General features: G+C 44.1%; 2 protein-coding genes across 4 annotated transcripts in view; one reads left to right on the plus strand and one right to left on the minus strand.

Moving 5' to 3' along the window:
• RGMA (repulsive guidance molecule BMP co-receptor a) overlaps window positions 1-12,345 on the plus strand; it is a 30,874-nt gene extending 18,529 nt beyond the window's left edge. The window contains exons 2-3 of the mRNA XM_088136430.1: window positions 3,390-3,901; window positions 7,581-12,345. Coding sequence (XP_087992556.1) covers window positions 3,390-3,901; window positions 7,581-8,294 — 1,226 coding nt within the window. The 3' untranslated portion in view covers window positions 8,295-12,345. The remainder of the gene's footprint in view (window positions 1-3,389; window positions 3,902-7,580) is intronic.
• Window positions 12,346-13,313: 968 nt separating this feature from the next.
• Window positions 13,314-26,614, minus strand: part of CHD2 (chromodomain helicase DNA binding protein 2) — a 76,568-nt gene continuing 63,267 nt past the window's right edge. For all 3 annotated transcript variants that reach the window (XM_025177485.2, XM_025177488.2, XM_088136431.1), the window contains 6 exons: window positions 25,743-25,877; window positions 23,972-24,150; window positions 22,686-22,785; window positions 21,737-21,947; window positions 18,528-18,771; window positions 13,314-16,218 (listed from right to left, as the gene is read on the minus strand). In XM_025177485.2, the coding sequence (XP_025033253.1) occupies window positions 15,885-16,218; window positions 18,528-18,771; window positions 21,737-21,947; window positions 22,686-22,785; window positions 23,972-24,150; window positions 25,743-25,877 (1,203 nt within the window). In that variant the 3' untranslated portion in view covers window positions 13,314-15,884. The remainder of the gene's footprint in view (window positions 16,219-18,527; window positions 18,772-21,736; window positions 21,948-22,685; window positions 22,786-23,971; window positions 24,151-25,742; window positions 25,878-26,614) is intronic.

Raw genomic sequence — 26,614 nt, forward strand, 5'->3', positions numbered from 1 at the left:
GCGTTCTGACTTTCATGGGCCCCTCCCTCCATAAAAATAATAGTATTAAAAATGACATTTGAAACCATTTTCAATACTTTATTTGGTTTTTCAGAAAGAAATAGGGAATCATAAATCATGTATATGTATTATTTTGTAATAATCAGTTGGTGCCAATTAATTAAGATGTCTGTCACGTGTCGTCGAGGTTACTAAATTGTGGTATTCAGCCTATCCCTCTAGGTTGCAAATAAGATCATAGGTTTGATGTTCATATGTTGTGTGTCTTTCCTGGCTGTTTTTTATGAAGGCATGAACATAAGTATTTATAAAAAGACACAAAAATAAGTAACTTCTATTTCATCTTTATTCTTTTGTTATAAAAACCCCCCTAAACATTTGTAATCCCTGGACACTGTGCCTATTGTGCCTAATAAATAAGTCAGTCTTATTCATGAACCCGCCATGTAGTTTTCTCAGCAACCGTATGGAAGTTTATTGGCTTCTTCTGAGATTTGTTTTAATAACTTCCCATTCTAGTGCTTGCATATTCTGGGGGTCTTCCATTCAATTATTAACCAGGTCTGATCCTTTAAAAAATTATTTGATTTATTTGTAAGGATTACAAAACATAAACAGTATATAGAAGACTGTCAGTAGAAAAGAATTGTGCAATGCTAAAAATGAGAGTGACAGAATTAAAACTAAGCCAAATAAAAAAATAAAATTAAAAAATGACCACATCCACCGCCCTCCCCACCAGCCTTTTAAAGACCCTAACAGAACTCAACACATTGCAGTACTAAACATCTAACATGACATAACTAGGTCTGATCCTGCTTAGTGTTTTTTCAAGCCCGGTCAAGGCCAGCTAGATGCTGCTCCCTGCAGTGCTAATTCTTAACCTGCTCCCCAGCCTGCATTATCTTCTGGCTTTCGTTCTCCAGCCTGGATTTGTCTGGTCGAATTGTGAGAAGTCCAGTCACTTGTCATCAGAGATTTCCTTGCATTGCTCTTTGGCTTCCATGCGCCTTTCCTCCCATGGCCTGAACCTCTCCTGACAAGCAATGTAATCTTTGCTTCCTGCTCTCTGTCCAAAAAGCCTGAGTCACAAAAGCGTTTGTGCTCGGAGAAGATGCAGAATGTGGTCTAACAGCTGCACGGGCTATTTGCCAGAAAAAACTCAGCGTGGCTCTGTGTCCCAAATCTCTGATGAATGGGGGGGCAGGAAGTTAGGAAGAAAAAGGAGCTGATGCTGGCTCTCAAAGTGAATGCTAGTCTAATTATGGTTTCTAAGGATAGAATCACACAACATGCTTAACATGCATATCACATCAGTGCATTCTCTGAGTTCACCCAGCCCTTTGAGTCATAAACTGAGTGGGCTGGATTTACACCACCCCCAAAAAACCCCAAAGCTGAAAACCCAGCTTAGCGGGTGGTTCAAAGGGAGCTGCTTGGTTTGTAATCAACCTGGTTAAACATGTGTGAAACAAGCTGGATTTGGTTGCGTGATTGTGAATTAAAGACACACTTGCTTAATTCCTTGAATTCTTTTGAGCTACCCTGGTTGAAACATTGTCACAGGGTTTCAAGAGAATAAGTGCCAACAAGTAAGTTGTCGAGTTATTTGGTTGATCAGTAGATGGTTAACCCTGGAACCTTCTACCGTAAGAAGCTGTGGTGCCCCAAGCTGGATGGCTTTAGCAGAGGACCATCCAGTGCAGAGAGAGAAGAGAGTTTGTCAGGAATTATTAAGCACATAAAAGAATAAGAGAGCTCCAAATGACTAGTTGTTGCAGGAAAACAACAGAGAAAAGTTCTTGGCTTCCAAGAATCATCTTTTCTGGCAACATGAAAACGTGTCTAGGTATGGCGGGACCACACCACAAAGGTTTCCTAGCTGGGAATCCTGAGAGTTATAGACCCAATAAAATTGGATGCGTACCAGATCTGGAAAGCAGGAAGACAGAATTGTTAGATCTGATGCAACGTGGGCTCCCTAGGGTTTCCATGTCTGCAACATTGAGAAGAACAGCTTGGTTGTCGTCTGTTTTGATCTCTTTCCCACTCACGTAGACCTGATGTATACTCCTCTGCGTGCACACACACATGCACAAGGACAGACAGGCTTGCTGAGTTTATGCATGACACCTGCCTTTGGAAATTTGGCCTTATATGGAGAGATGAGTGAAATAGCAAGCATGTTATATATTCATTCCTTCAGCTGAAATCTGTAAAATCTGTAGAGAAACATCTCCCCCTGTGGGCCTTGTGCAGTCTCTCCTTGAGTTCCAACTCTTCCCCACCACCACCCACTGCCTAGTTTGTGCAGAGGAAGGTAATTTTATTTTTCATCAAACCTGCAAGCTCATTAACCCTTTAGAGAAAGAACAGTAAGGTCAGGAATTCTATGATGAGGTCTTTCACTGCATTAACTCGTGGACCCAGCCATTTCTGTGGCTTTCCACTTTTCCTTTTACAGCCCGCTCTAGAATATAAGACTGCATTTGCCCATGTTTAACCAAGACATTTGGCTTGTTTAGTGCTTCCTGTAATAACAAGTTGGTTATTACAGGAAACAGGTTAAATGTATTGCATGAACCCAGCCTATAAGCACCTTCTTACAGAGAGATCAGTTTTTCCATACATGATGTATGGACTTCCACTTCCAGAATTGTCAGCAGTGGCCCCTGGTTGAAGAATTCTGCGAATGGAGTTCTCACATCTGGAAGGGGCACCCAGGCCATGTTTTTCCTACTTCTGTAATGTCAAACCCCACTGACTCAGTTTCCAGCAGAGCCAGGTGAAATCTCATCAGTGTGAAAGCAATTTGGTTGAAGTGCTATTTGAATGAGTCAGCAAATGATTCAGTGCATGCAGTTGGAGGTTTTCAAATCTGTTCAAAGATTTGCTGGATTTTTACTCCACAGAAGCATCTTTTGAATCCAGTCTTCAAATCACTTATGCAGATTCTCAAATCAAATGGCAAATTCAAATCAAACCAACAAGTAAAATCTCATGACAGATTTCAACTGGAGCTGTGGTAATTAGTATGCTCATGTTCTCCAAGTTTCGGAGCATGCTCATGTTCTCTTCCCCCACCCCAGTCCTAACACTGAACTTGGAAATTTTGATGTGGAACGCATGTGGTCAGCTGCTGTGCTACATCCCTTTCCCAAAGTGAAATTGCTTTCAAGGAAGCCAAAATGGTTGGTGACCCTAATCCCAGCTGAGGATCCCAGAGACCAGAGTTTTTTTGCCAAACAGATGCTCTACTGCTAAGTCCAGCTCATACTGTTGAATGGGATCCTAGATTCTGGGTGGATCAAGATTTAAGAAATGTGTGTGAATCAGAAAGCCTCACTAGACACTTCCAACATGTATGTTCTTCTATCTCTTTCTCTTAGTGATGTCTCCATGCAAGATCATGAAGTGCAACTCTGAATTTTTGGCCGCCACATCGGGGACACAGCCCCCAGGCCCTGAGGAAGCTCCTGAGTTCTGTACTGCCCTGCGGGCCTACGCTCTCTGCACCCACCACACGGCTCGCACCTGCCGGGGAGACCTCTTCTACCATTCTGCAGTCCATGGCATCGATGATCTCATGACCCAACACAACTGCTCCAAAGATGGGCCCACCTCCCAGCCCCGCCTCCCCCCGCTGCCCCGGGGTGACAGCCAGGAGCGCTCTGACAGCCCGGAGAGCTGTCATTATGAACGTAGCTTCCACAAACATTCCTTGCGTCCCAACTACACCCACTGCGGGCTGTTTGGAGACCCGCACCTGCGGACGTTTTCAGACAGCTTCCAGACATGCAAAGTCCAGGGGGCCTGGCCGCTCATTGACAACAACTACCTGAATGTGCAGGTCACCAACACCCCTGTCTTGCCTGGCTCCCTGGCAACAGCCACCACCAAGGTAGGAATGTCCCCGTAGCATAGCCATGGCTTTGGGAATCTGTCCCCTTGTGGACATTTTGGGAAAGCTGCTTTCATCAAGTGGGCTTTGGGCTCCGGTCCTCCTCCAATTCCTTGAGCATTGTTCATACAGCATGCTGAGTTTAGGGAGTGAGTTTTTTTTCAGTTCATGCAGTACCTTGAACTTTAAACTAAACAAGGGGATGGACAAAAAGCTACATCACAAAAGCCTCTTACAGGAATGCAGTTTCTGCTCCTGTAACTGAGCTGGATGCATGTGTTGTGTGAACCAGCTACTGTCTCTAATAGCCTTCTTATATTCATGAACTGGCTTACCTTGTGTCAGGATATGCAGCATTTTCCAGACTAAAGCTTCTGGACTTTGCTGTATTGTGCATTCTGAGAAGTAGAGGATTGGATCAGGAGACGTCTCTAAACCTGGTGTCCTCCTACTTGCAGGTACACTTAGTTAAATTCAAGCAGCAGCAAGGCAGCACCCAGTTCACCTTGGATCATCTTGAAGTAGCAGATCAGACCTGTTAATTCTTGAACCCGTAAGAAATCCCAAAGTTGTAGGCTAGACTGGGAAGTCAAAATAACATCCCACAAAAAAGGCAAGAAACTACATGGACGTATCAGTGAAGTGACAGGGACTTCAGTTTGATGCAAGGGAGACTTTGCATCCGTAATGAAAATCACAGTTAAACGTGATGGCTGTCTAATCATGCAATTCATCATGACCTACCACATTAAGAATTACCATTTTTAACAGCATCTGGAAGCCTCTGGGTACCCAAGGCCTTTAGGCAGCCTTGGCCCTTAGTCCTTTGTGTCCAATCAGATCATTCATACCATGTGATATGGGCCCTACCTTCTTTTGTCTCTGTAGCATCCATGGGAGTTCAAAACCAGTCCAATGAAGCCAGTGTGGATCTACTCTTTTGCGTGCATGTTGGGATGTCACAGGAACATCCCAAAGGGGTGGAGCTTATGGCGAGATGGCACAGGGCCTATGTTGGTCATTTCTCTTGTACCCCTGGGGTTACATGATGGGGGTGAAATTGACCACCACTGTTGGGGGCGCTGGAAGATTACCTGGCAGCAACAAGCAGGATTTCAACCCTTGTACATTGTACGGGTCCTGGCAGTTGTGCCAAATGTGGTCCTCGGTTTCACTCCTGCGCTGTTAATGACCTCTTCGGTTCAATGGCTCTGCAGTTATTGAACAATAAATATTTGGATTTATTAATATGATTAATCCTAATGTCTGTTGCGAATTGCAATATTTAGCTTTATTAATATTATTAATCCTGAATGTCTGTTGCCAGTTGCAATATTTGGATTTATTAATATGATTAATCCTGAATGTCTGTTGCAAGTCGTAAAGCAAAGCCATGTGTGTCACTGTCAAACAGGAAGATGAATTGGGAAAGAACAACTTGGAGAGAAAAACCAAAACTCATTTTGCACAAATATAGGCGGCACCTACTTTGCAAATACAGCCGTAGAAATTAGCACAATGTTTCCCTAAAGCCTTTAGCCAATAAACTATTATTTTGCATCTCTTTTTAAAATGACCTTTTTTTTTTTGTTTTGCTTTATTTAAAACATGCATTTAAAAGCAAATAAACAGAAGCCTGGGCTGAATTAAGGGACAGCTAGATCAATATTCCAGTCTATGTCATTCAGAAATCCATCTTCTATTTCTGCATGAACTATTTAAAAAAGTCATTTTGAAAATATGCTTTTTTGATTATTTTTTTTTTCCAGCCAAGAAAGGCATGACAAAATTTGGAGAAGTGGGATGTTTGAAAAATAAATGCTGTTCAGAGCCATTTTAAGAGCAGGGCAGGCTAGAACTACTGATATTAGCAATTTGTTTGTCTAGATTCGTGCATTAAGTGGGTTCTAACTGCTGTTTGCAAAGAAGCAATTACTTGGAGAGTAAACGCATCTTGTTTCTGATCTCCCTTTCTTCTGTAAGGATGTTTTAATATACTGAAAGCATAAGTAGGAATAATACGGCATGAAAGATCAGATATAAATTTGTCTTGTTAAATGCTATAAAGATATAAGAAAAATAATACTGAGATTTAACACAATGTAATGCAGGTCTAAGACTTCACAATTAAGCAATGGTAACTGGTACAAAATAATATTGTTAACATCCCATAACTTTTGCAAGTAAGTGCCTGCTTCAGCTGCTTCAAGAACTAACAGGAGCTGGTAGGGTGTGATAGTTAATGACTGAACAGATGCAGGATCAACTTTCCACTTGAACCCAGAGGCCTCCGGAGGTTGGGGGCCAGTCACTCTCAGCCCATCTACTGCATCAGTTTGTTAAGGGGATGAAATTAGGGGCCTTCCCCAAGTATGCTTCCAAGTGGGCTATCAACGCAATAAATAAATAATAGCAAGAGAATAGTGATCCCCAGGGAAAAAATACTAATAAAATGAACTGAAGTCTTGTGAGTCAGTCTAGAAAAAGACTGTATTTTCAAACATCATATAGCATACCATTATAATATTATTTAACTGCTATTCATTACCCAGAGTCATGAATTTGAGATGGGCAGACATGTAAATTGAAAACATGGATGGATGGATGGATGGATGGATGGATGGATGGATGGATGGATGGAAGGATAGCAGCAAGCCATCAGAGAAATAATGGCGTTAATTATCAGCCTTGGCCAATGAGACGTGTTCCAAATCTGTTGAGATTCCAACATCCTACATGGGAATTCTGGAAGTGAAGTTCTAACATAATTGGAGGCTGGGTTAGATCTTCAGTCTCCATTATTTACTTTATTATTGTTCATTAGAACTTCTCTCTCTTTCTCTCTCTCTCTCACACACACACACACTAACTTTTGGGGAAAGTTAACACTTTAAAGTTACTAATTATTTTTAATTGTGTAAATACATGATTGAAATACATTGACACATTGCACATATAAATACTTCATAACTTCTGTTTGTGAAATTTCAAACTGGGCAAAAACTTAGGGCCGAATTACAGTCGAGTTGGCACTTAAGGTCTGGATTAGATGCAATATTTTTCAAACGATTAGTGGTAATATAAATGGCTGCTGCCTACAGTTTTATTAGATGGCCGTAAGAAATTTTTAAATAATAAAAAGCCACGTAGTAGAAGTGGGCAGTGTGTGGCCCCCTTACTTTTTTTTTTTTTTGCTTCACTATATACAATTTGTGTTATTGTGCAATGATGTCATGATGGATGTGAGGCCTTGATGGCTTGTTCTGGAAGCCTTCACGCATTCTTCTGTGGTCCAAGAGACTCCAGCACATCCTGGCTTGGGGGATTTAAGAAGACTTGCAGTGGCTCAGAGCTTTTGTTTCACTCTCCAGCTGAAATACCTTGAATCAGGTGGTTTTTCCTACTTTGAAGGGGTTTAAAGGCCCAAAGGGGGCTCCCCCTTAAAAGTGTCCAACTCTTCCAGTCAGCTGAAAAATTTGGCCTCGCCCTGTTCAATGGCATCATAAAATCACTGGTCACATCCCTCTGGCCCTTGGGGGTTAACCATTAAAAATATTTTAGGAGAAGCAAAAGAGAGAAATGGAGCATTCAGGCCTGGTACAACAAACATGGGTGGGTTATGAACAGATCCAAATCATCTTGCCAATGTCAGTAACATTTTGCCTTCCATTCCCACCAGCTCACTATCATTTTCAAGAGCTTCCAGGAGTGTGTGGATCAAAAGGTGTACCAGGCAGAGATGGATGAACTCCCAGCAGCCTTTGCTGATGGCTCCAAGAATGGCGGTGACAAGCATGGTGCTAACAGCCTGAAGATCACCGAGAAGGTGTCTGGCCAACACATTGAAATTCAGGCCAAATACATTGGCACCACCATCGTGGTGAGGCAAGTCGGCCGCTACCTCACCTTTGCCGTCCGGATGCCAGAGGAGGTCGTGAAAGCTGTGGAGGATGGAGACAACCAGGGCCTCTATCTCTGCCTCCGGGGTTGTCCACTCAACCAGCAGATAGACTTCCATGCCTTCCATTCCACCCCAAAGGCTACTGAAAACCGCCCCCACCGGAAAGGCTCAAACCTACCTTCTTCACCAGAGGCATTCACCTACGAAACAGCCACAGCCAAATGCAAAGAGAAACTTCCAGTAGAGGACTTGTACTTCCAGTCCTGTGTCTTTGACCTCTTGACTACAGGCGACGTCAACTTTACCCTTGCTGCTTATTATGCTTTTGAAGATGTCAAGATGCTCCACTCCAACAAAGACAAGCTTCATCTGTTTGAAAGGACACGACACTTGGAGTCAGGCAATATGGCCAGCTTAGAGCCTTCCGTGGCTCTGTTTCTTTCACTCTTGGCATTCCTATGCTTGAATCAAAGTCCAGCCCTTTTCTTATAGATGTGCATAGACACACCTGGTTGAGCTGGGAAACTGAGGAACAAAATTATGGCTTGTGTGAGGTGTGAGACTGACGCAACCGGGAGCTTGTGTACATTGACCCAGATATTTCCAGAAAACACCACATTGAATGAGTTTGGATCTTCCTGCCAACGAAGGTTTCTCCACGTGGAAGAGTTTTCAGGAGACTAGAGGTCACATGAGCTACATTTCTTCCTCCTCCAGTTGCTATAGATGATGGAAAGCTCTTCTTTCTCACCTTCTCTCAGATGTCCTTTTCGCTGTACTACAAATGGTTGTGGTGGACATGACAATGGCATTTGTATAATAGTGTTTGGAGAGGCAACCAGAATTGTTACTTCTGGAAATAAGTTTATAATTGTGCGAATAGTGGCTTGGGAACAACAGAAGACTGTTCAAATAGTCCCTAAGTGGGCCGGACATGGGCAGAGTCTCATTGCCTTGGGGGTCTCCCTTTCCATCCTGCTCATGAGAAATTGGTTCATGGGGTTGCATCCTTGGGCATGGATGCCTGCCGGTGCATGCCTCTCTCCAATCTGGCTTGGGCAGCTGCTGGCAGCTGTTGGGTGGGTGGGTGGGTCGAGCGGGTGTACAGTATTTCCCTCCCCTTCCAGAGGGATGGTACGTGTGAACCAATTTGCAGGGTTTTGATTCTGTCCCTTGCCTCCTCTGGGCAGACAGCACCCCACTTCCTTCCCCACCCACTCCATTTTGGTCTTCTTCATAGGAAATGGCTTCATTTCACTTCAGTGGAGAATGAACTGGGAGGCAGTGGGTGCTCTGACCTGGTTTCAGGGGCAGCCTGAGCTGATTGCATTCCTCTCCAAATCTTGGGCATGGTTCAAGAACCACGACTCATTGTCCACTCCTGTTCTGCTCCTCAGGAGAATAAGCTAGGGAACTAGGCCAGTATTACTCCAGCCTGTGCCACTTCTAGGTGCAAAGCTTCTAGTTTACATAATCCCCAAGTCTCTCATTCTGGAAAACAAACCATGCCAATCCATAGGAGAGGTGGGACCTCTTTTTCAATGGCAGAAGGTGACTGTTTCCAGACTGCAGCTGCCCCTTATTCCCTGATGAGTTGTTCCTTCCTGCTTCTGCAGTGGGCATGATGAACTGTTCCAGTCACCCCCTCTGCCAAGAAAGCTGCCTGCTGAGTAGGTTGCATTACCGTTCTGGTCCTGTGTTACCATCAGGAGGCTCACTCCGAACTGATGAGCAATTTACACAAAAAACAGGGTGTGCGTTTCCCGGAAAGAGTTGCATGCTTCAGATGAACCCCTTGGGGGGACTGAAAATGAACAGTGCCATTATTTTATTTTAGGGATGAAAGTGGAGATAGAAGGTCTGCCTCAGTATTTTGGAAACACCATTTTACAAGATGTATTCTCTTTACATCTGATTCTCCCATGTTTTTCTTTGTAAAATGCCTGAGCCAAGGAATCTCTTAAACATTCTGTTGAGTTTAGGTAAGTCTCAAATGAGAAGTCTCTCATCGTAAAATTTATCCTGGTCCCTTGCTGTCCTGGACAAACCATGGTGGGTGTTTCCCCATCCTTGTGAAGGGGATGCACTGTGTATGTTTGTTGTATACATTGCCACCATGCCAGTTTTGTGGGAACCCTTTGAGAGTGAGTTCAGCCTGTTCCTAAGTTGTGAGCCCTATCAGCACAAAGGCCATACCATCACCACACCAGAGGGACATCCAGACATACACAAAGCCCTAATTTTTTTCTACGCTTCAAGCATGAACACCCATATGATCATCTGCCCACCCTTTATATGTTTTGTACATGCAATAAGTTGTACACATACTAAATCTCACATGGGGTAGTTTTGCTATGCTAGACCCTTCTGTCTTTCATCAGCTTCCTGTTGTCTCTTCCTCTTAGTCCTTTGGTGGATCCAAAGACCACAGAGCAAGTTCTTCTTGGAGGAATCAACCACTTGCTTGTACCATGAACCAAGTCCAGTTGCCCAATCTCCATTGTCCAGCTCTGTTCTTTTCATCCCAGTTTTACCATGGGTCATTTCCATTCAGCAAAGACACACAATGGTGTAGCCACTGGATGCAGATGTTTGCTTGTTATGATACACAGAGTGTTGTGTGGGTCTAGTGTGAATGGGCAGAGAGACGCAATTCCCCTGCTTCCTTCCTAAAATATTTAAAGGAACAATTTTATTACTTCTATTTGTTTGTTCATCAGTGGTCATGATTGTCTTCTCCATTGCTTTGTATCAATTTTGAGAAAACCAAACTGGGTTCACTTGGGGGAGGTCACAGAGGAGTCTGGGTACTATCACTGAGGTCTGGAGCTTCCCACATCTTTGAAGGAGTTATTTTCAGAAGACTGGGAAGTCAAGATAGGTCTTCTTGCTTAATACAGTACCTGTCTGCCTAAATTCAGCTACAAAGTACTGTAACCAAACAGTGCTGTGATTTTGCTAGAATGGTAGATCAGAATGTCTACCAAGTCAGGGTTAGGGTTCATCCCATAGTGTTGTCACTACCAAGATGCTGTAACTGTAGCTGCTCTGAAAATTACTGCAAAACTATCATCTAGACCAGTGTTGTCCAAACTTGGCTGGCTGGGGAATTCTGGGAGTTGAAGTCCACTCATCTTAAAGTGGCCAAGTTTGGACAACAGTGATCTAGACAAACCTTCTCCAACCTGATACAGGTGTGCAATAGAAACTGCAGTGACATCACACACATCAGAATGACACCACACACATCATAATAATTGCATCTGAATTAAAATCACAACACAGATGACATTCTGGCATCATTGTGACTCCTAATAGATGTCTGCGCGACTAGGTCTTTCTGACCATGGGTTGGACATCCCAACACATTTGGAGAACAAAGATAGGAAATCCGACTTGGTACTAGTCCAACTGATGTCCTAGGTTGGCTGCCATGATCTTTATTTAATTACAGAGCTCTGAATACTGGGGCCCCCATTTTGCCCACACAATGCCTGGTTGCCAACATCTACTGCCATTGACCCTATTTAGATAGATTTTCAGGCAAGTCTGGCCTGAGAAACATGAATAATCCAAGATAGTAGGTAGATCGCAGAGATGAATGACTGTGAAGAGTGAAAATCAGCTTGCCTTCATAATTCATGCATGCTTGGATCAACCAATGGCACCCATTTCCATTCCATTCTGAAGTACAATCATAACTTGGTCATTACCACAACAGTCACCAAGCTTTTTCAAGACTCTTCTCCAAATTTCCATCATTATCTCCTGTGGCTTCATCAAAGCTGTGGCAAAAGATGTGAAGAAATACAGTGTGACTTTTTATGTTTTGCCCATGTAGAGTTTAAGGAAATGGACAAACCATATATATATAGAAATCTTTGGCTGAATTAAAACAGTCAGCAATGGAAAGCTGAGATTTACCACCCTATTTGGAACGAAGGTGAGAACTTGCCCCTCACATGACATTTTTCTCAAAAATGGTTTATCTCACAGTCTTCCTCCAACCTGGATATTTCTAGCCATGCTAACTACAACTCCTATAATCCCCAACCAATGATGTCAATACAAGGGGAGGGGGATTTTAATCCAGATCCACTGGCTTAATTATCAAAATGCTGATTTTTTTAGCATTTCATAAATCAAAAACTCTTCCTTGAACACAGTAAAACCTTTCAAATTGGCAAAAGAAGATTTTTCTTAACCAATTGTCCTCCTCCTCCCATCCTTCAGCTTATTTCTCTTAACTCTGGTAAGCTCCAAAACCATTTCCCAGGTGTTGGGATATTTCTTAAACCTCTAATTATTAATAAAGCACTTTATTTTTATTATGTTCAGCCAAATTTTGGCTTCTGAGTGAAGTCAGCCTACGAAGACCCAATGGGTTAAAAAAAAAACCTGAACAAAGATGGGGAAAGCGTATGACAAACTCACTGCCTCCCTTTCCAGCTTATTTTATGTGTGTGGAAATTGTATGGGGTGTTGATGTACATATTGTAAATTATTTATTGATTTTAAAAAACGCAAATAAATTTCTTTTTCTTCCCAATAGTGCAGCCCTGGATTTCTGTTGATACACTCTTTAGGATGGAAAAATGTCATAAACCGGGTCACACGCGGGCATGTTGCATTTGCAACTTCGCTGTTGAAGCCAGCTTCCCCTGCTGCCAAAATAACTACCAACTTCAGAAAACTGGAGGAAGTTCAATAAAAATTAAATTTGTCATCAACCTTGGGTTATAATAGATCATGATGGGGAAGGCAACTTAGGTCAAATATAGCCTTTGGCCTAATTTCAAATCCCTGCATCTTTTCCAACAGCACTGGATCGTTCTCAGAGAAGGGAGTCAACTGGAGGTCAGAAGCAAAAAGAAAAAATCCAGAAAACTACGAAAGCCATATGAAAAAGGAGGGGAATAAGTGGCCCCACCCACATGTTTTAGGCTCCACCCACCACTTAAGATAACCCCCCCTTAGCGGTTGGCCAAAATTTCTCTTGACTTTTCTACACTCATTCAATGAACATTTGCTTTCAACCTCTTTTTCAAAAAAAAGAAATGGGAAATTTGCAAGGGGAGAAAGGACTGTTCTTGCACAATTAGCTGGGTTCACATAACATGCATAACCTGGTTCCTGAATTAAACATTTTGGGGCAGGGGGGGACTGTACAACATACTGAGCCATAATCTAAATCTTCATGCAGCCCAGGACACCAGAAAAAACACGATCTAATGGTAGCACCGAAAAGCGATGGCTGGAACAGACGTCTAAATTTAGGGGTCGGTTTCTGCAATGCTTGAAAAACACGTGCACGGATTTATTTGGTGAGTGGTTCCTTACATACCGCCCTTCTTCAAAATATTGGCTGCCAAATCAGGCTTTAAGTTGAAGTAAGAAAGCCTTCAACATTTTTAACACAGCTTCACCCAAGGCACAGCTTGAGAAAACCGACGTAAGTTAAACAACTGCAGGGACGACAAATTAAAAAAAAAAAAAAGATGGAAGTTCCAATTTATGAAAATGTCTCTCTCACCTTTTAATGTACAAGAATCCAAAGTACAGGCGCTTAACAATGTAGGAAAATTTAATACATACTTTATAAACAATATATTTACATCAGAAATCACTCAGACAGTGGCAAATCTTTTGTCACAAATATAAATTAATATTAATTACTGTGTGTATTTTTCTCTTTAGTCAAAGGGGTTTCTTTTCCCCCATAAGTTCATGATTTTATGCACCAAAGTCCTTCTACCCCAGATCTTGGGGAAAAATGCAACAGCATTGAATAGGGTCATTATAGCTGGATGGCTGGCAGAAACCAGACAACCGCCAAATTCTTCTCCTTCATCCCCCCAATCCCTCAATAAACCATCATAAATGCATCAGACTAGGCACAAATCCAGACTTCATTTGCCATACCTCCCCAACATTTTGTAATCCCATCTACTTTTACCTTGAGCAGTGAACACAATTTCTAGGGATACCAGCAACGAGGATCAACGTATGATTCTCCCTCACTTCCAAAAATTATGTCTGCAAAGAGGTACCAGCAGCTGGAAAAGGGACCGGTCCATTGCCAACAGAGCCATACTAATGATGACACTAACCCACCATTCCAAAGATGTTCATCTGGTCTTTTCCCCCACCGCCCCACCCAGCAAGAGGACAATATAGAAACATTCTGGATTTATTATTTCATCTGATGCTCCCAGTTCCATTGCAAAAATACCCAACCCTAAAACTATGGGCCCCAAATATATTTCAGCATGACAGGAACACGTCAGAACTTAGGAGTGAAATAATAACCATTCTAATTAATTAACATGGTAAAGTTCTTGGCGTTTCCCTTCCCTGTTAGATACATTTGGAATTCACATTATTAGCCGACCACCCTGTGTGAAAATAAAAGGACTTCTTTAAGAAACTCCATAGTGTATTTTCTACAATCACAGTTTAGCACATCAGAGGAAAAACAGAGTGTTTGACACACCCATGCACACAGTCATACAAACAGAGAAACACAGCCCTCTCGAAAACTAGAACATAAACACTCAGTTTAATTTTTTACTCCTTGTCTTCCGGGTAAATTCGATGCTTAACACTTAAGGAATTGACTTGGCATTATCAAAAATTTCAGCTTGTGCCCACACAGAAAACAAAAAAAAGTTATTGTTGCTGGATTGTGGGGGCACAAAATTCCCTTGGAAGGTGATAAATGTGGGGGTGCCCCTCCCAGAACAACTTTTTAGCATATATTTGGCCATTGCAGTTTTAAGAGCAATAATTTAACCCAAAACAGCAGATTTGGGACCACACATGCACACGCGCACACACACACACAGACACACGCATCCCAGTGGGGATCTATCTGTCAAAGTTAATCCTTTTGCCTTTTTTTTTTTTTTTTTGAGAAGATGCTGCTCTGAAAGATCACCAAAGTAGACCTGTGACTCAGACCTTTGCCACCTTTGTACAAAAATTCCCTGTGGGAACTCCACGTTTCTCTTCACTCAATGAGGGGCTTCCTTCATCTTGCTTAATTCATTTGTCTCTCTTTCCTACAGATGGCGGCCACTGGGGTTTTGAACCTTTATAACCAGAAGTGCTAGGTTGACCATCTTGGTATGTTCTTGGAATTGTGTCTGAGCTGGACTCCCCCCTCAGTTCCTTTCTCCAAGCCAAATGCCTGAGCTAGGTTCCCAGGGATCATGAGGAGGAGAGGAAAAAACAGGAGCTCCAGAGTCTATTTGTGAATACTGAAGTCATCCAATGCCACGGACAAACTTTCCTTCTCTCTCCTTCACAACCAGGGAAGTGAAAGTTCCCCCAACATTCAGAAAGTGTTCTTCGTCCATAGCTCTACTTGGTTCACATAGTGCTGCCTGAAGTATCAAAATTAAGTTGCTAAGGCAAAGAAAAGCATGGAGAGGTGAAAGGGAGGCACAAGATTACAAACCATTCATTCTTTTTCTTTTGTTTTTGGGCACTGGAAACTCTAAGTCCCTAGATTTCCAAGTCTTTGGAGTCTTCAGCAAGATTCCCAGGCATTCTTGTTAAAACTATTACCTTTCTGTAATTCATTCTCACCCTTGTCCTCCCCAACACCAAATTTTTATTCAACAGATATAGTTTCTGAGGTCTTCTCTATCATCCCCTTCCAGCAGCAATTTGAACCTCAACTCCAAAGTCACACAGCCTTCTTCTCCGTCTGTGTCCTACACAGTCATCTGTCCATGTTTCATGAAATGTTCAGGAGATCTCAAGTTGGCCTCCAGACACACAGACACACACACACAATCCTCACCCCAAAACCTGGGGTGGACTTGACCTTGTTCTCCACAGGTCCTTTGGTGCAGGGAAGACCACTCCCAACGTTCAGCCAGTGTAATGATGGGAGGCAAATCTGGGGCCAAAATTCAGGCCCCTGGTGTGTCCAGTTCCTCTGATCCTCCCCCAGTCCTTAAGACACAGATCTCTACAGCACTGTGTTCAGAATCTCTGGTTCCAGCCATGATGGACCAGCATCTGTTGTTCCCTCAGATCTTGTTACCTTCCTCCTTTCGCCTCTGCCCCTGGGCTCTATGTTTTCCGGCCACTCCAATTATACTCTGGATTGTTCTTCTGTTCTAAGGGCCTGTCCAGAGGTGACCGATGGTCGAGGGGAGACTTGACATCATGTGGGGATTTCTGAGAGGGTGGGGAGCGAGGGTCTGAGAGCTGGGAGTGAGGAGGGGGAAGGAGCTGTTTGTAATCAGCCGATTTGTCTGGGTGGAAAGGCCTGTAATGGTCTGACGGCCCTTGACCATGATAACCCATGGGAGGTCTATGGTCAGACATCCTCCGGAAGTCTGGTGGGTGATAATTCTGGGACCGGAATTCATCTGATCTTCGCCTCTTGGAATCATGGTGGTGCCTGGAGGGGAAAGAAGAACCAAGAGAAGTCAAAAATTCAATTCAAAAGAAGAAAAAAGGGAAAAATGACCATATCTAGATCTTGGGATATAAATTCTATCCCCACCACAACAGCTCTTTGCTAACTTTGGAGTTATTTTTCCCAAGTTGGTAGACTCTAGGTATGGACTCTGTAGACTCTGGACTACATAACATTTAGAAGCTAAGCCCCCTGTGTGCATTGTTTGGAGATGGTGGCAGTTGTAATCCTACACTGCTGGAAAACCTGGGTTGGAGAAGCTAGTTTAGAGTTGATAGAAGCTGTTCTCCAAAGTTTGAAGAGATGCCTTTCCCAAACCTACTTGGAGAGGGAACAAGCTTGGAAACACTTGAGACGGTCTCTTTGGAAGCTTACAGGAGCACCAGGGTCTCTCTGCCTAGGAAAGGGGACAGCCACATACTAGCTTTAGCTGAGAAAAGCTTATGGAAGCCATTTCATAGAGGCAGATTAAGGAATGTTAAATTTGCTTCTTTAGGATAGGAATGAACAACCCCAAATCCATATACAACTCTTCCCAGCCCTCTTTTTAAGCCCCCCCAGAGCCTCCTCCCCATGATCTTACAAAGCCCAAGATGCCCAAAGCCCACACCTGGTAGCATGACTTTCCACAATTTTCAAAAGAAATGAATCAAATTCCATCTATGTTACTTGTTCAAGGCCCAAGGCTGATGTCATCACTGCCATATTCCCACCCCACCACAGCAGTTATGAAAAATACAGCCCTGTCTGAAAAGGTCTGCCCGCTTGTGTTTCAAGGTGGCAACCCCAACCAGGACAGGGTAAAGACCCAGCCAACCAGGACAGGGTGAAGACTAAGCTAAAACTCAGATGCAGTATTTCCACTGACTAGGTGAAGGGGGGGGGGGCTGGGCCAGTCAGCAAGAGCCTTCCAAATTCAATCCCCAGATGAGCTTGGAAAAATCCTGGAGAGCTAAGGGCCAGCCAATAGCTGACATAGCACCCAACATGCTTGATCCAATCACTTAAAGACCAGCGGTTGTAGTTACCAAACATGACACCCTCGCCTAGTTTTAACCTTAATGGTTTTTTAGGTTACTTCCTACATTGTACAAGCATAGGTATGTTTGGTTTTTTTAGGGTTCAGTGTCTGTGTGCATTCAGAAAAAGGATGAATTCAGTAACCAGGTTAAACACGCGGGGCTACAGACTTGGTTTAAGTTCCTTTTGAGATACAGAAGTGAGAGCAGGGGAGACAGGAGGAAGAGCCGCAGACTAGACAACTGTCATGCAAAAGATATCTCAGCCCACAGAAACAGAGGGCATGGAAAGCTTTTAAGAAGGGACCCTCCCTAGGTTTCTAGAGAGTAAAAATAACAGAGGGGAGAAATACTTTCAGGCTTGCAAGATTCTGTTAATGTAATCTTACAATAAAGACAGAATTAGGACTCATAATTCTCGTATGGACTACCCTGAAGGGCTAACACTGGGTGCCCTTGCGGGCTGGGTTCAGCTCAGAGGCTAAACCTTCAGCCTGGGGTTACAGCACAATTACTGTATTCCTGTAATAGGCTTAAAATGAGGGCCTGGTACATATAATATGCTAAGCCAGTAACTGGATTCCCACACCATGGTGAACCACAATTCATGACCCATGTTACTCTAGTCTGGTGTGTTGCACAAACTCAAGCATGCAGTGGAATTATGCAACGACAGGACTGTATCTCATGGTCCTTAGGATGAGCTATCCTTTGCCTGGAAAGATCTGAAGAGATCCCTAGTAGGTTCCTCCAAAGGCCAACAAACTCAACGCAACTGCTTGGCTCCCCCTGGTGGCAAAGACATGGAAGAGGACAGAAAAGCACCTGTCAACCCAGTTCAGCAGCGTCCCCAAGGGAGAGACAAGAAGGGAGAAGGGAGAATGACAAGCCCAACCCGCTATGTATGTGGGTCATGATATCACATACACTTATGGAAAGGGCAGAGCTTGGAGTGCAACTCTGGAATGCTGCAGAGGAGTAGAGAGAGACCTCTGATGAAGGAATGCAAGTGTTAAGAAAAAATAAATGACAACTCAGTCCTGGGGAAAGAGAGAATGTGAGAAAGAGACTCAAAAGAACCCCTGCCTTGGTTTTGTTTGGTGTGAGATGGCAAGGAGAAAGACTCCACCAGGCTTTGTTATTATACCCTACAACAATAGAGTTCCAGTAGTCCTTGCAATGTCCTGTTCCGTGAGCTGACTGACAAACACCGCTGCTTTTGGCATGCTGACTCCCGCAGAGCCCCATGGTCTAGCCAACCTGCCACCTCACCTGTAGTCCCGATGTCCCCGGTGATCCCGTTCACTGTTGTACTGCTCGTAGGGGCGTTTGCGAGGGAGATTGCTTAGCCGGTAGCTTCCTGAGCTCCGATGCGGTTCACCGCGCATCCGGCGGTCCCCATAGTGGTGCTCCTTGTACCAGTGCTGCTCATATTGGTGATGACGGTCTCCGCCCCAAACTTGATTGGCGCTGCCACTATAGTTAAATTTGCGTTCCCTCTGCCAGTCACCTCGTTCTGCATGACAAGGAAGGGGAAGAAGACACCCACTTTTTCATAAGAAGATCAGGTGAGTAAATCCACCACGTCCTCTCCTTTGGAAAGAAAGCTCAGTCAAAACCCTCTCTTCCTCGCTTTCAGTGAATTTTTCTTCTCACTGCATTTACAGTGGTACCTCGGGATACGAACTTAATCCGTTCCGTGACTCTGGGCGTATCCCGAGTTGGTCGTAACCCGAAGGAAATTTCCCCATAGGGTTCAATGTAAATCCGGTTAATCCGTTCCGCCCTCCGAATTTGGTCGCAACCCGAGGCAAATGTCCCCATAGGGTTCAATGTAAATCCGGTTAATCCGTTCCGCCCTCCGCCCGAATTTGGTCACAACCCGAGGCAATTTCCCATAAGGTTCAATGTAATTACCGTTAATCCGTTCTGGCATCCACGGACCACGCGTCGGGCGGGAAAGCGGCCGGGCACGGCGTGGTGCGGCGCGAAAACGGCCGGGCGCGGCGTGGTGCGGCGCGAAAACGGCCCGGCAGGGCGCGAAAACGGTCCGGTGCGAAAACGACCTGGCGCGGCACGAAAACGGCCGAGCGCGGCGCGGCGCGGAAACAGCGCGGCGCGAAAACGGCCGCGGACCACGCAGCAGGGCCGGAAAAACAGCCGCGGACCACGTGGCACGGGCAGAAAAATGGCCGTGGACCACGTGGCACGGGCAGAAAATGGCCGCGGACCATGTGGCACGGGCGGAAAATGGCCACGGACCACGTGTCACGGTGGAAAATGGCCGCCGATCCGGTTCGTACCCCGAGGCGGAGTTCGCAAACCGAGGTAAATTTTTGGGGCCGGAGCTGGTCGTAACCCGAAAAATTCGCAAGCAGAGGCGTTCGTATCCCGAGGTACCACTGTACTTCTTTCCTTTTTGTTATATTTCATGGACAGCCCTGATTGTTTACATAGCCAAAGATTGGGTATATCAGTATTTCTCAACCTTGGCAACTTTAAGTTGTGTGGGCTTCAACTCCCAGAATTCCCCAGCCAGCATTTCTGGGAGTTGAAGTCCACACATCTTAAAGTTGCCAAGTTGAGAAACACTGGCATGTATTGCACTGATTAAGCTGCTGATGTTCTCATGGCCCAAGCACAAGAATTCTGAATGGGTTGAAAAAGGCACACTCCATTCACATGGAGAGACAAGAAAGATGGGCAAGGTTTGGCCAATCCCCTTTTGAACTGAATGCAAGCTGAGAACGATCCCCAGAACGTTTTGCAAGTGACAGCTCTCTATTACCATTGTTGGCATCTCCAGTAAGGTCTCTCTCAACATCAGTGTGCACAGGCCCAGCTCTCTTGGCACCCACTGGATTCTACCCCATTTGACTTTTTCGTTTTTAAAAATATATAAATACCTATCTATCTACTTGTTTCTTACGTTTTAGCCTCCAGCATTGCCTTTATATTTAAGAATACCACGGGGCCTGATCTTAGCCCAATCAACTTTCTTTGAAAATGAACATGGAGGGTCTTCTCTAGAAGCGTGTTTTGCTGCTAGTCAGAAAGAAAAATCTAAATTGGGGTTGGGGGCAGGAAAGGAACATTTGGGGGTGAAAACTGGAGGGTCAGGAAGAAGCATAATGTTGTTTGCCTTCCAGGAATGGCTGTGACATGTTCTCAGATGTCTACATGTAAATAAGGGGGGAGACTCCTGCCCCACCTAAGAATACAGCGACATGACTTGGTTTAGTACCTCCTGCTCTCTGCTGGGGCAAAGGTTAAGTTTTAAAAAACAATCTTTCCCATTTATTATTTACTTGCTAAATGTATATTTTTATCTTTCTGCCCAATCATTTAGAGGTAAGCTTTGCAGTTCAGGTTTGCAAGCTACGACTAAGAGTCAAAACAAAACTGAGAAAAACAGCAAATATTCCCACGCATTCAAACATGCCCAAGGTGGAAATGTCCCATCCAGGGCTCGACAATACTGGAAAATGATTCACAGTAGAATGAAACAGGTTTTGATAATTGTAATCCCATTGCAACCTGAGATATTTTTACTAAATTTGACTAAACCATATAGCCCTTCAAAATACACTGAATTAGCACTGTATATGTTAACAGCTGAAGGATTCTGTATGTATTTTAACGGAATATATTTAATGTAATGTATGTATTTAATGGAAAAGATCTCTGATCTCCTCTGAAGAATGGCTTCAGAATAGCTTCTCTTCTGAAGAATGGCTCCTCTTCTGAAGAATGGCTAACTAAATCATGGGAGTATGCTTCTGTGTCGAGAATAATGTTATATTTAAAAAGTAAAATCAATGTAGAACTTATTTCCATCTGGAAACCATTCTTGGATTACAATTGTATACATGGGATGGTGCAACATCTAAAATTTGGGTTTCCTTATGTACAGAGTTTATATTTTAGTTTGATGTAGAAGGTTTGACTTAATGCATTGTTCAATGTCTATTTTTTTTTTTTTAAGCAATTTGCATTGTGTTAACCAAGCACTTTCAAGCTTAAAGTTCAACTGGATTTTGTTTAGAAATGGACAGGAAATATTTCACAATATCCTAAGTCTCTAATTACACTGGGATATATTAGCTTTATGGATACTTCTGATGTGTTGCTTATTCACCTGGACTTCATTATCTGTACTCTCTTTGTCTACTTTTCACTTGATTGATATTATCTCTTTCTTATGAGAAGGAGGAGGAGAAGGAAAAGGAAGAGGAGAAAAGGAAGAAGAGGAAGAAGAAAAAGGAGGAGAAGGAAGGAGGGAGGAGAATGAGCAACATCAGTAACTTCAGCAACATCCCAACCAGAGTCGGGACTGGAAGGTCCTTGAGCCTTGTAGCCATGAATGCCAGGCAAGAGGCGCCAAGGGTGGTCTTGCACTGCCACCTCCCCCATCTCAGGAAGCAAGATGGGATGTCAGGAAGGAGGGAAGAGCTTTTCTTCTCTTTGAGAAGATCTCTCACCTGCACTGCTGAAATGCCTTCTGTTTGGGTGATTGTAGTTATCCCGCGGATGTCCATGCATTTGAGAAGGGTGAGGAAGTGGCTGGTGGAGCTTCTGAGCATGAGGGCTGTGGAGGATGGGAGACATCATGGAATCTCGACTGGACCCAGAAGGCTCCTGCCGAAAGGGCCGCTTGCCACTGGCTGCCTCTTCCCTCTTCCGCTGTTCTTGCTAAGGAGAAAGACAAAATCAATGGAAAACTCAAAAGGCAAACAGTAATAATTTTTGGCTTATTAACCAGGAGCTGTGGAGGAGAGAGGTCCCTGGAGAGTATCGGAGGACCTTCTCTAGGAGAAAGGATTAAGAAAACCAAAACTGAAAGCATTAAGGCTTGCCACCGCCCACCTCTTCACTTGTGACCAAAGGCATCTTCATTATCAGGGTTTGCTACCCCAGGACAGAAGGGGGCAGCTTTCTGTCCTTCCAGACCACTTGGCGTCCCAGGGATCTCCCCAATTGTATTTGGCAGGCAACTTGAGAAAGGAGTAATGCAAGCCCGTTAAAAAAAAGGTCAATTCCACCAAAAAGGGCGGCGGGGGGGTGTGACCACAGAAAATCACAGTCCCATCAAGGAGTGTGTCAGAAGACTCACTGGCTTTGACCCCCAACCTATGTCCCCTGAGCAGCAAAAGGCTGCTTATCCTGAAAAGAGGATTTCTCCTGTCTCTGCCCCACAGAACAGCTTTTGGCTCTGAGTCAGTGATAAAAAAAAGGTATAGGAAAGGGCTAGGAGCAAAAAGAAAAAAAAAAAGCGGAGACCCACCTAAAAGTCTCAGCCAGACTTACTCTAGTTCCTGAGGTTTTCTTCTGCACAAGACGTTCCCTGGTCTTCCTTCTTTTTATTTATGTTTGTATCCCTTCCATTTTACCACACACAAAAACATACACACAACCAGACTCTGTTCTCACCTCCTCTTCCTGGGCTCGCTTTTTGTGAGCCATCTTGTACAGCTTATGCAACTTCCTGGCGTCAAATTCCGTGAATTTGGACACAAATATCCACAGATTCCTGGAAGGAGGTGAACAGATATTTTCATTTTCCATTTTTACAAGCTGGGCCAGAAGTCCCAACTTTTCATGCTGGAGGAACGAGACGCCCAAAGCAAGGCTAGGAAGCAGTGATGGAGAGACTTTTTTTCTGGGGCCCAAATATTCCCTCTTGTTCCCCACTGCCATCAAAAATGTCTTGCTTCAAACTTGAGCCGTGAAGAATCCCAAAATAAAACCTGCCAATTTGGGCCCGAGCAGGGCATGACTCCGTCTGTTAGCTCTCTTTACTACTGCAAATGAGCATGGTTTTCTATGAGTCTGGACTACAAATGTGGATTATTTTTTTTTAACAATTCAACATGAACAATAATTACGAGATTGCATCTCATTCACACCATTGTTGCATCTTTAAGTGTCAAAGCCCTCAAGGAGCTTGGGACAGCTGAAAGACTGGAATCTGCACCTTAACACGGGCTTTCTCAGTTCTGTGTTGCCCCTCCTCACCAGCACGGTGCCTCTCAACCATTTGAACTTGGATGCTTTTCCAGCAGGAGGGAGTCAAAAAAATCAAGATGGCAACTAGGACTATGCAATCGAAGCCCTGCACCCTAATCTTGATTTTTTTCTGACACCCACAGACTCAGTTTTGCTTGAATCTAGTGCTTTTTGCCTGCAAATGTGTCCTTGCTATTGAGCTATAGGCTTTCCCTGCAGAAACACCTTTTCTACCAAGACAAGAAAGATGATTTTGGTGGGTCTCCTTGTAAGAGAACAAAAAGGTATTTACTTTCTCTTAAATAGCTGACTGATTATTCAAAACCTGCACAATTCAGGCTGGAAAGATCTGTGCAGGGTTAAAGCTCTAAACAGGGATTCTTCCATCTTTGAAAACCTGGTGTGGGAAATGCAGCAACCAAGGTGTGTTTTGTTTTTGGGAATTATGGAGGATAAACAACAAAAGAAAGGGGACGTCTTTGACAGACTACCAAATTCAGTAAGTAGACTTGCCACCTGATCTCCTCTTTAAAAAAGCCACTGAAGTCTAACGTTTGCAGTCCTGGCAGGTGAGGATCTGTAAGCATCTGAGAAGGTTAAGGTGCCCTTGATCCTCCAAACTCAAAAAGAGACCTATGGGTCAGGTCAGCCCTGACTGCAACATCGGGACACGAGAGAGGGATGGAAGGTTTGGTGGGCAGGGAGATTACCTTCTCCATAGCTTAACAAGCTCCTGGTCAGAGTAGGCTTTCAAACACTCGGAGATACGGTCGCCTATCTTGAGCAGGCAGCTCCGGGTGTGCTCCAGCTGTTCTTGCACTGAAAGCCCCTTGTCTGGCTTGTCCAACTGCTTCAGGGCCTTCTTGACTGGCCTCATCCGCTCCTTGCACTTGGAGACAGAGAAAGCAGAGCTCTACATTAGCCATGCAGCAGAAGGAAGAAGGAGGGGAGGAAGACCCAGTTAGGCAACCTTTTCAGGCTAGGGGCCCATCTGAATTTTTGAGGGTCTGCAGTGGGCACCCTCTCAAAATGGCAGCCACAGGAGACTTCCCCATTCATACAATAGCCACCATGCTGTAGGGAGGACAACCTTGAACTGAAGGTTCATCCTTCTTCAAGGATGCTTTAGACAGAAAAGAATCTCCCCTTTGGACCATATTCTCAGCACATCTGCAACGATTCTCTCGTTTTGAAGGCGAGTTGGTTGGGGGGAAAATAATTTTCAGTTTAGATAAATATGCTAGTGATTCCTGTTTGGCTTTGCAGCATACCAGCTGTCTTAACTCTAAGGGGAAAGAAAAGCAAGATGGTGAAGGAGCCTGATGGGTGCCAAGCAAAATATCTGGGGGTACATGGTGCCAAACCCCAGGCAGCTGGGCAAGATCAAGGAAACTGTGATGGAATGGAATCATGAAGGCCAGACTCAGGGAGAAAAACATTTTCTTTCATCTCCTGAGTCGTGGGGGAGAGATAAGAGGATGAGGCTGGCACCTCCATGAGGAATTCACAATGTTGTGGCTGGCATTGCTTGAGAGCTGGGGTTTCAGTCTGGAAGATTCTTGCTAGAGGTTGTAGCTAATAAACATTGCTGGACTGAATTTACATGGTCTCTTGGAGTTCCTTGAGCTAGGCCTGACATCAAAAATGTTTTTCTCCCTGAGTCTGGCCTTCAAGATTCCATTCCATCACAGAAACAAATGCTACCCAGATTTCAGGACGGTATCTTCAATGCTAGTCTGGGGTATCCACAGAATCTTAGAAACTGTACGAGGAATTTCCCAGCCTTCTTTATGGTGAATTCATTACGGGAGAGGAATCTCTTTGAATGATTGGAAACATTTCATTCTGGATTTCTCTCTACTTGGACTGAGTTGCTGTTTATAAGAGAACAGGCTCCTCTTCCATCTCTTGATGGTTTATGTCTAATCTCCCTTTTGTTCCTTCTCCAGTGTGAGCCCTTCAAGGTAGATCAGGTCAGGAAGCAGACAACACACGAAGGACAGGAACTCTGCTTTATTGCTATAAGGTATAATAACTGAATCTTGAAAGTCTGTCATTGATTGAGAATCAAAGCGGGGCAGTCTTGAGTTACTTTCTCACTCCCACTAGATAGACTAGATCAGGAAATCAACTCCACAGGAAAGCTAAAACTTATTTTTATTGAGATCATCCCTTGTCACTTTGATAACCGAGCTTGCATATAGCCATCAAGGTGATCTTCCTTACTCTCTACACTCTTGCAGCTGGTGATCCAGATACCCTATTGCCAACACCTGCCAAATGTGAGCAGCAAAATCAGAGATGCACTGGGGAGGGCAAAGGGAAGGGAAGAATTCAGAAGGAAACATACAGGCTTGCAGTCAAATGAAGCAAGAGGTCAGCTGATTTCATAACTAAATATTCACTGCCCTCCTGACTCAAATGAGAACTTTCTAGGGTCATTGATTTTTCCCCAGCTTTTCATTGTATCCCAAGACTCACAATGCTGAAGGTTTCCTGGTCCAAGTCATCCTCCTCCTCTTCTCCAATGGGGATAGGCTCACTCCCTGCCGTAATGTGGACAGGACCCTGCGACCGCTTTGCTTTGCTTCCAGATTTGGCCTCGTTGCCTTTGGACTGTGAAAGGACAAGATGAGATAGGATGCCTCTAGAAACAGCATAAGCTGGAAAGTCACAGACATGCCAAGAAGGAAATGGAAGAAAAATCAAATGTGTTGAGAAACACATTCTGCTGCCTGAAATTCCTAGGTGATTTCCCTGCCCCCTTAAAACAGGATGCCTCATCTAAAATTCTAAAATGAATGAATCTAAAATGAATGAATTTGTGCAACCCTCTCATGAATAAAATTAATGATTTCACTGGGCAAGAAATAAGTATGTCACTTTCTAAAAGATATGTAACCTTTATCATACTTCGATTGCGGCTCATTTGTAACAGCATATCTGTAAATTACTTGTTTTTAGCTTTTCTCTTTCTATTCTGACTGGCCAGAAATGTAAAATAATGGACAGAAATACAGTGGTACCTCTACTTACGAACTTAATCCGTTCCGTGACTCTGATCGCAAGTAGAGTTGGTCGCAAGTTGAAGTAAATTTTCCCATAAGGTTCAATGTAATTATCGTTAATCCGTTCCGGCGTCCACAGACCACGCGTCAGGGGCGGAAAAACAGCCGCTGACCACGCGGCAGGGTGGAAAAATGGCCGCAGACCACGTGTCAGGGGCGGAAAAATGGCCGCGGACCACGTGGAATGGGCAGAAAATGGCCGCGGACCATGTGGAATGGGCGGGAAAATGGCCACGGACCACGTGGAACGGGCGGAAAATGGCTGCGGACCACGCGGCAGGGCAG

The sequence above is a fragment of the Python bivittatus genome, unplaced genomic scaffold (genome assembly GCF_059951505.1).
Source record: "Python bivittatus isolate LINGU-HERP-01145 unplaced genomic scaffold, Pbiv_v1 ctg000140_np1212, whole genome shotgun sequence".
NCBI lineage: Eukaryota > Metazoa > Chordata > Lepidosauria > Squamata > Pythonidae > Python > Python bivittatus.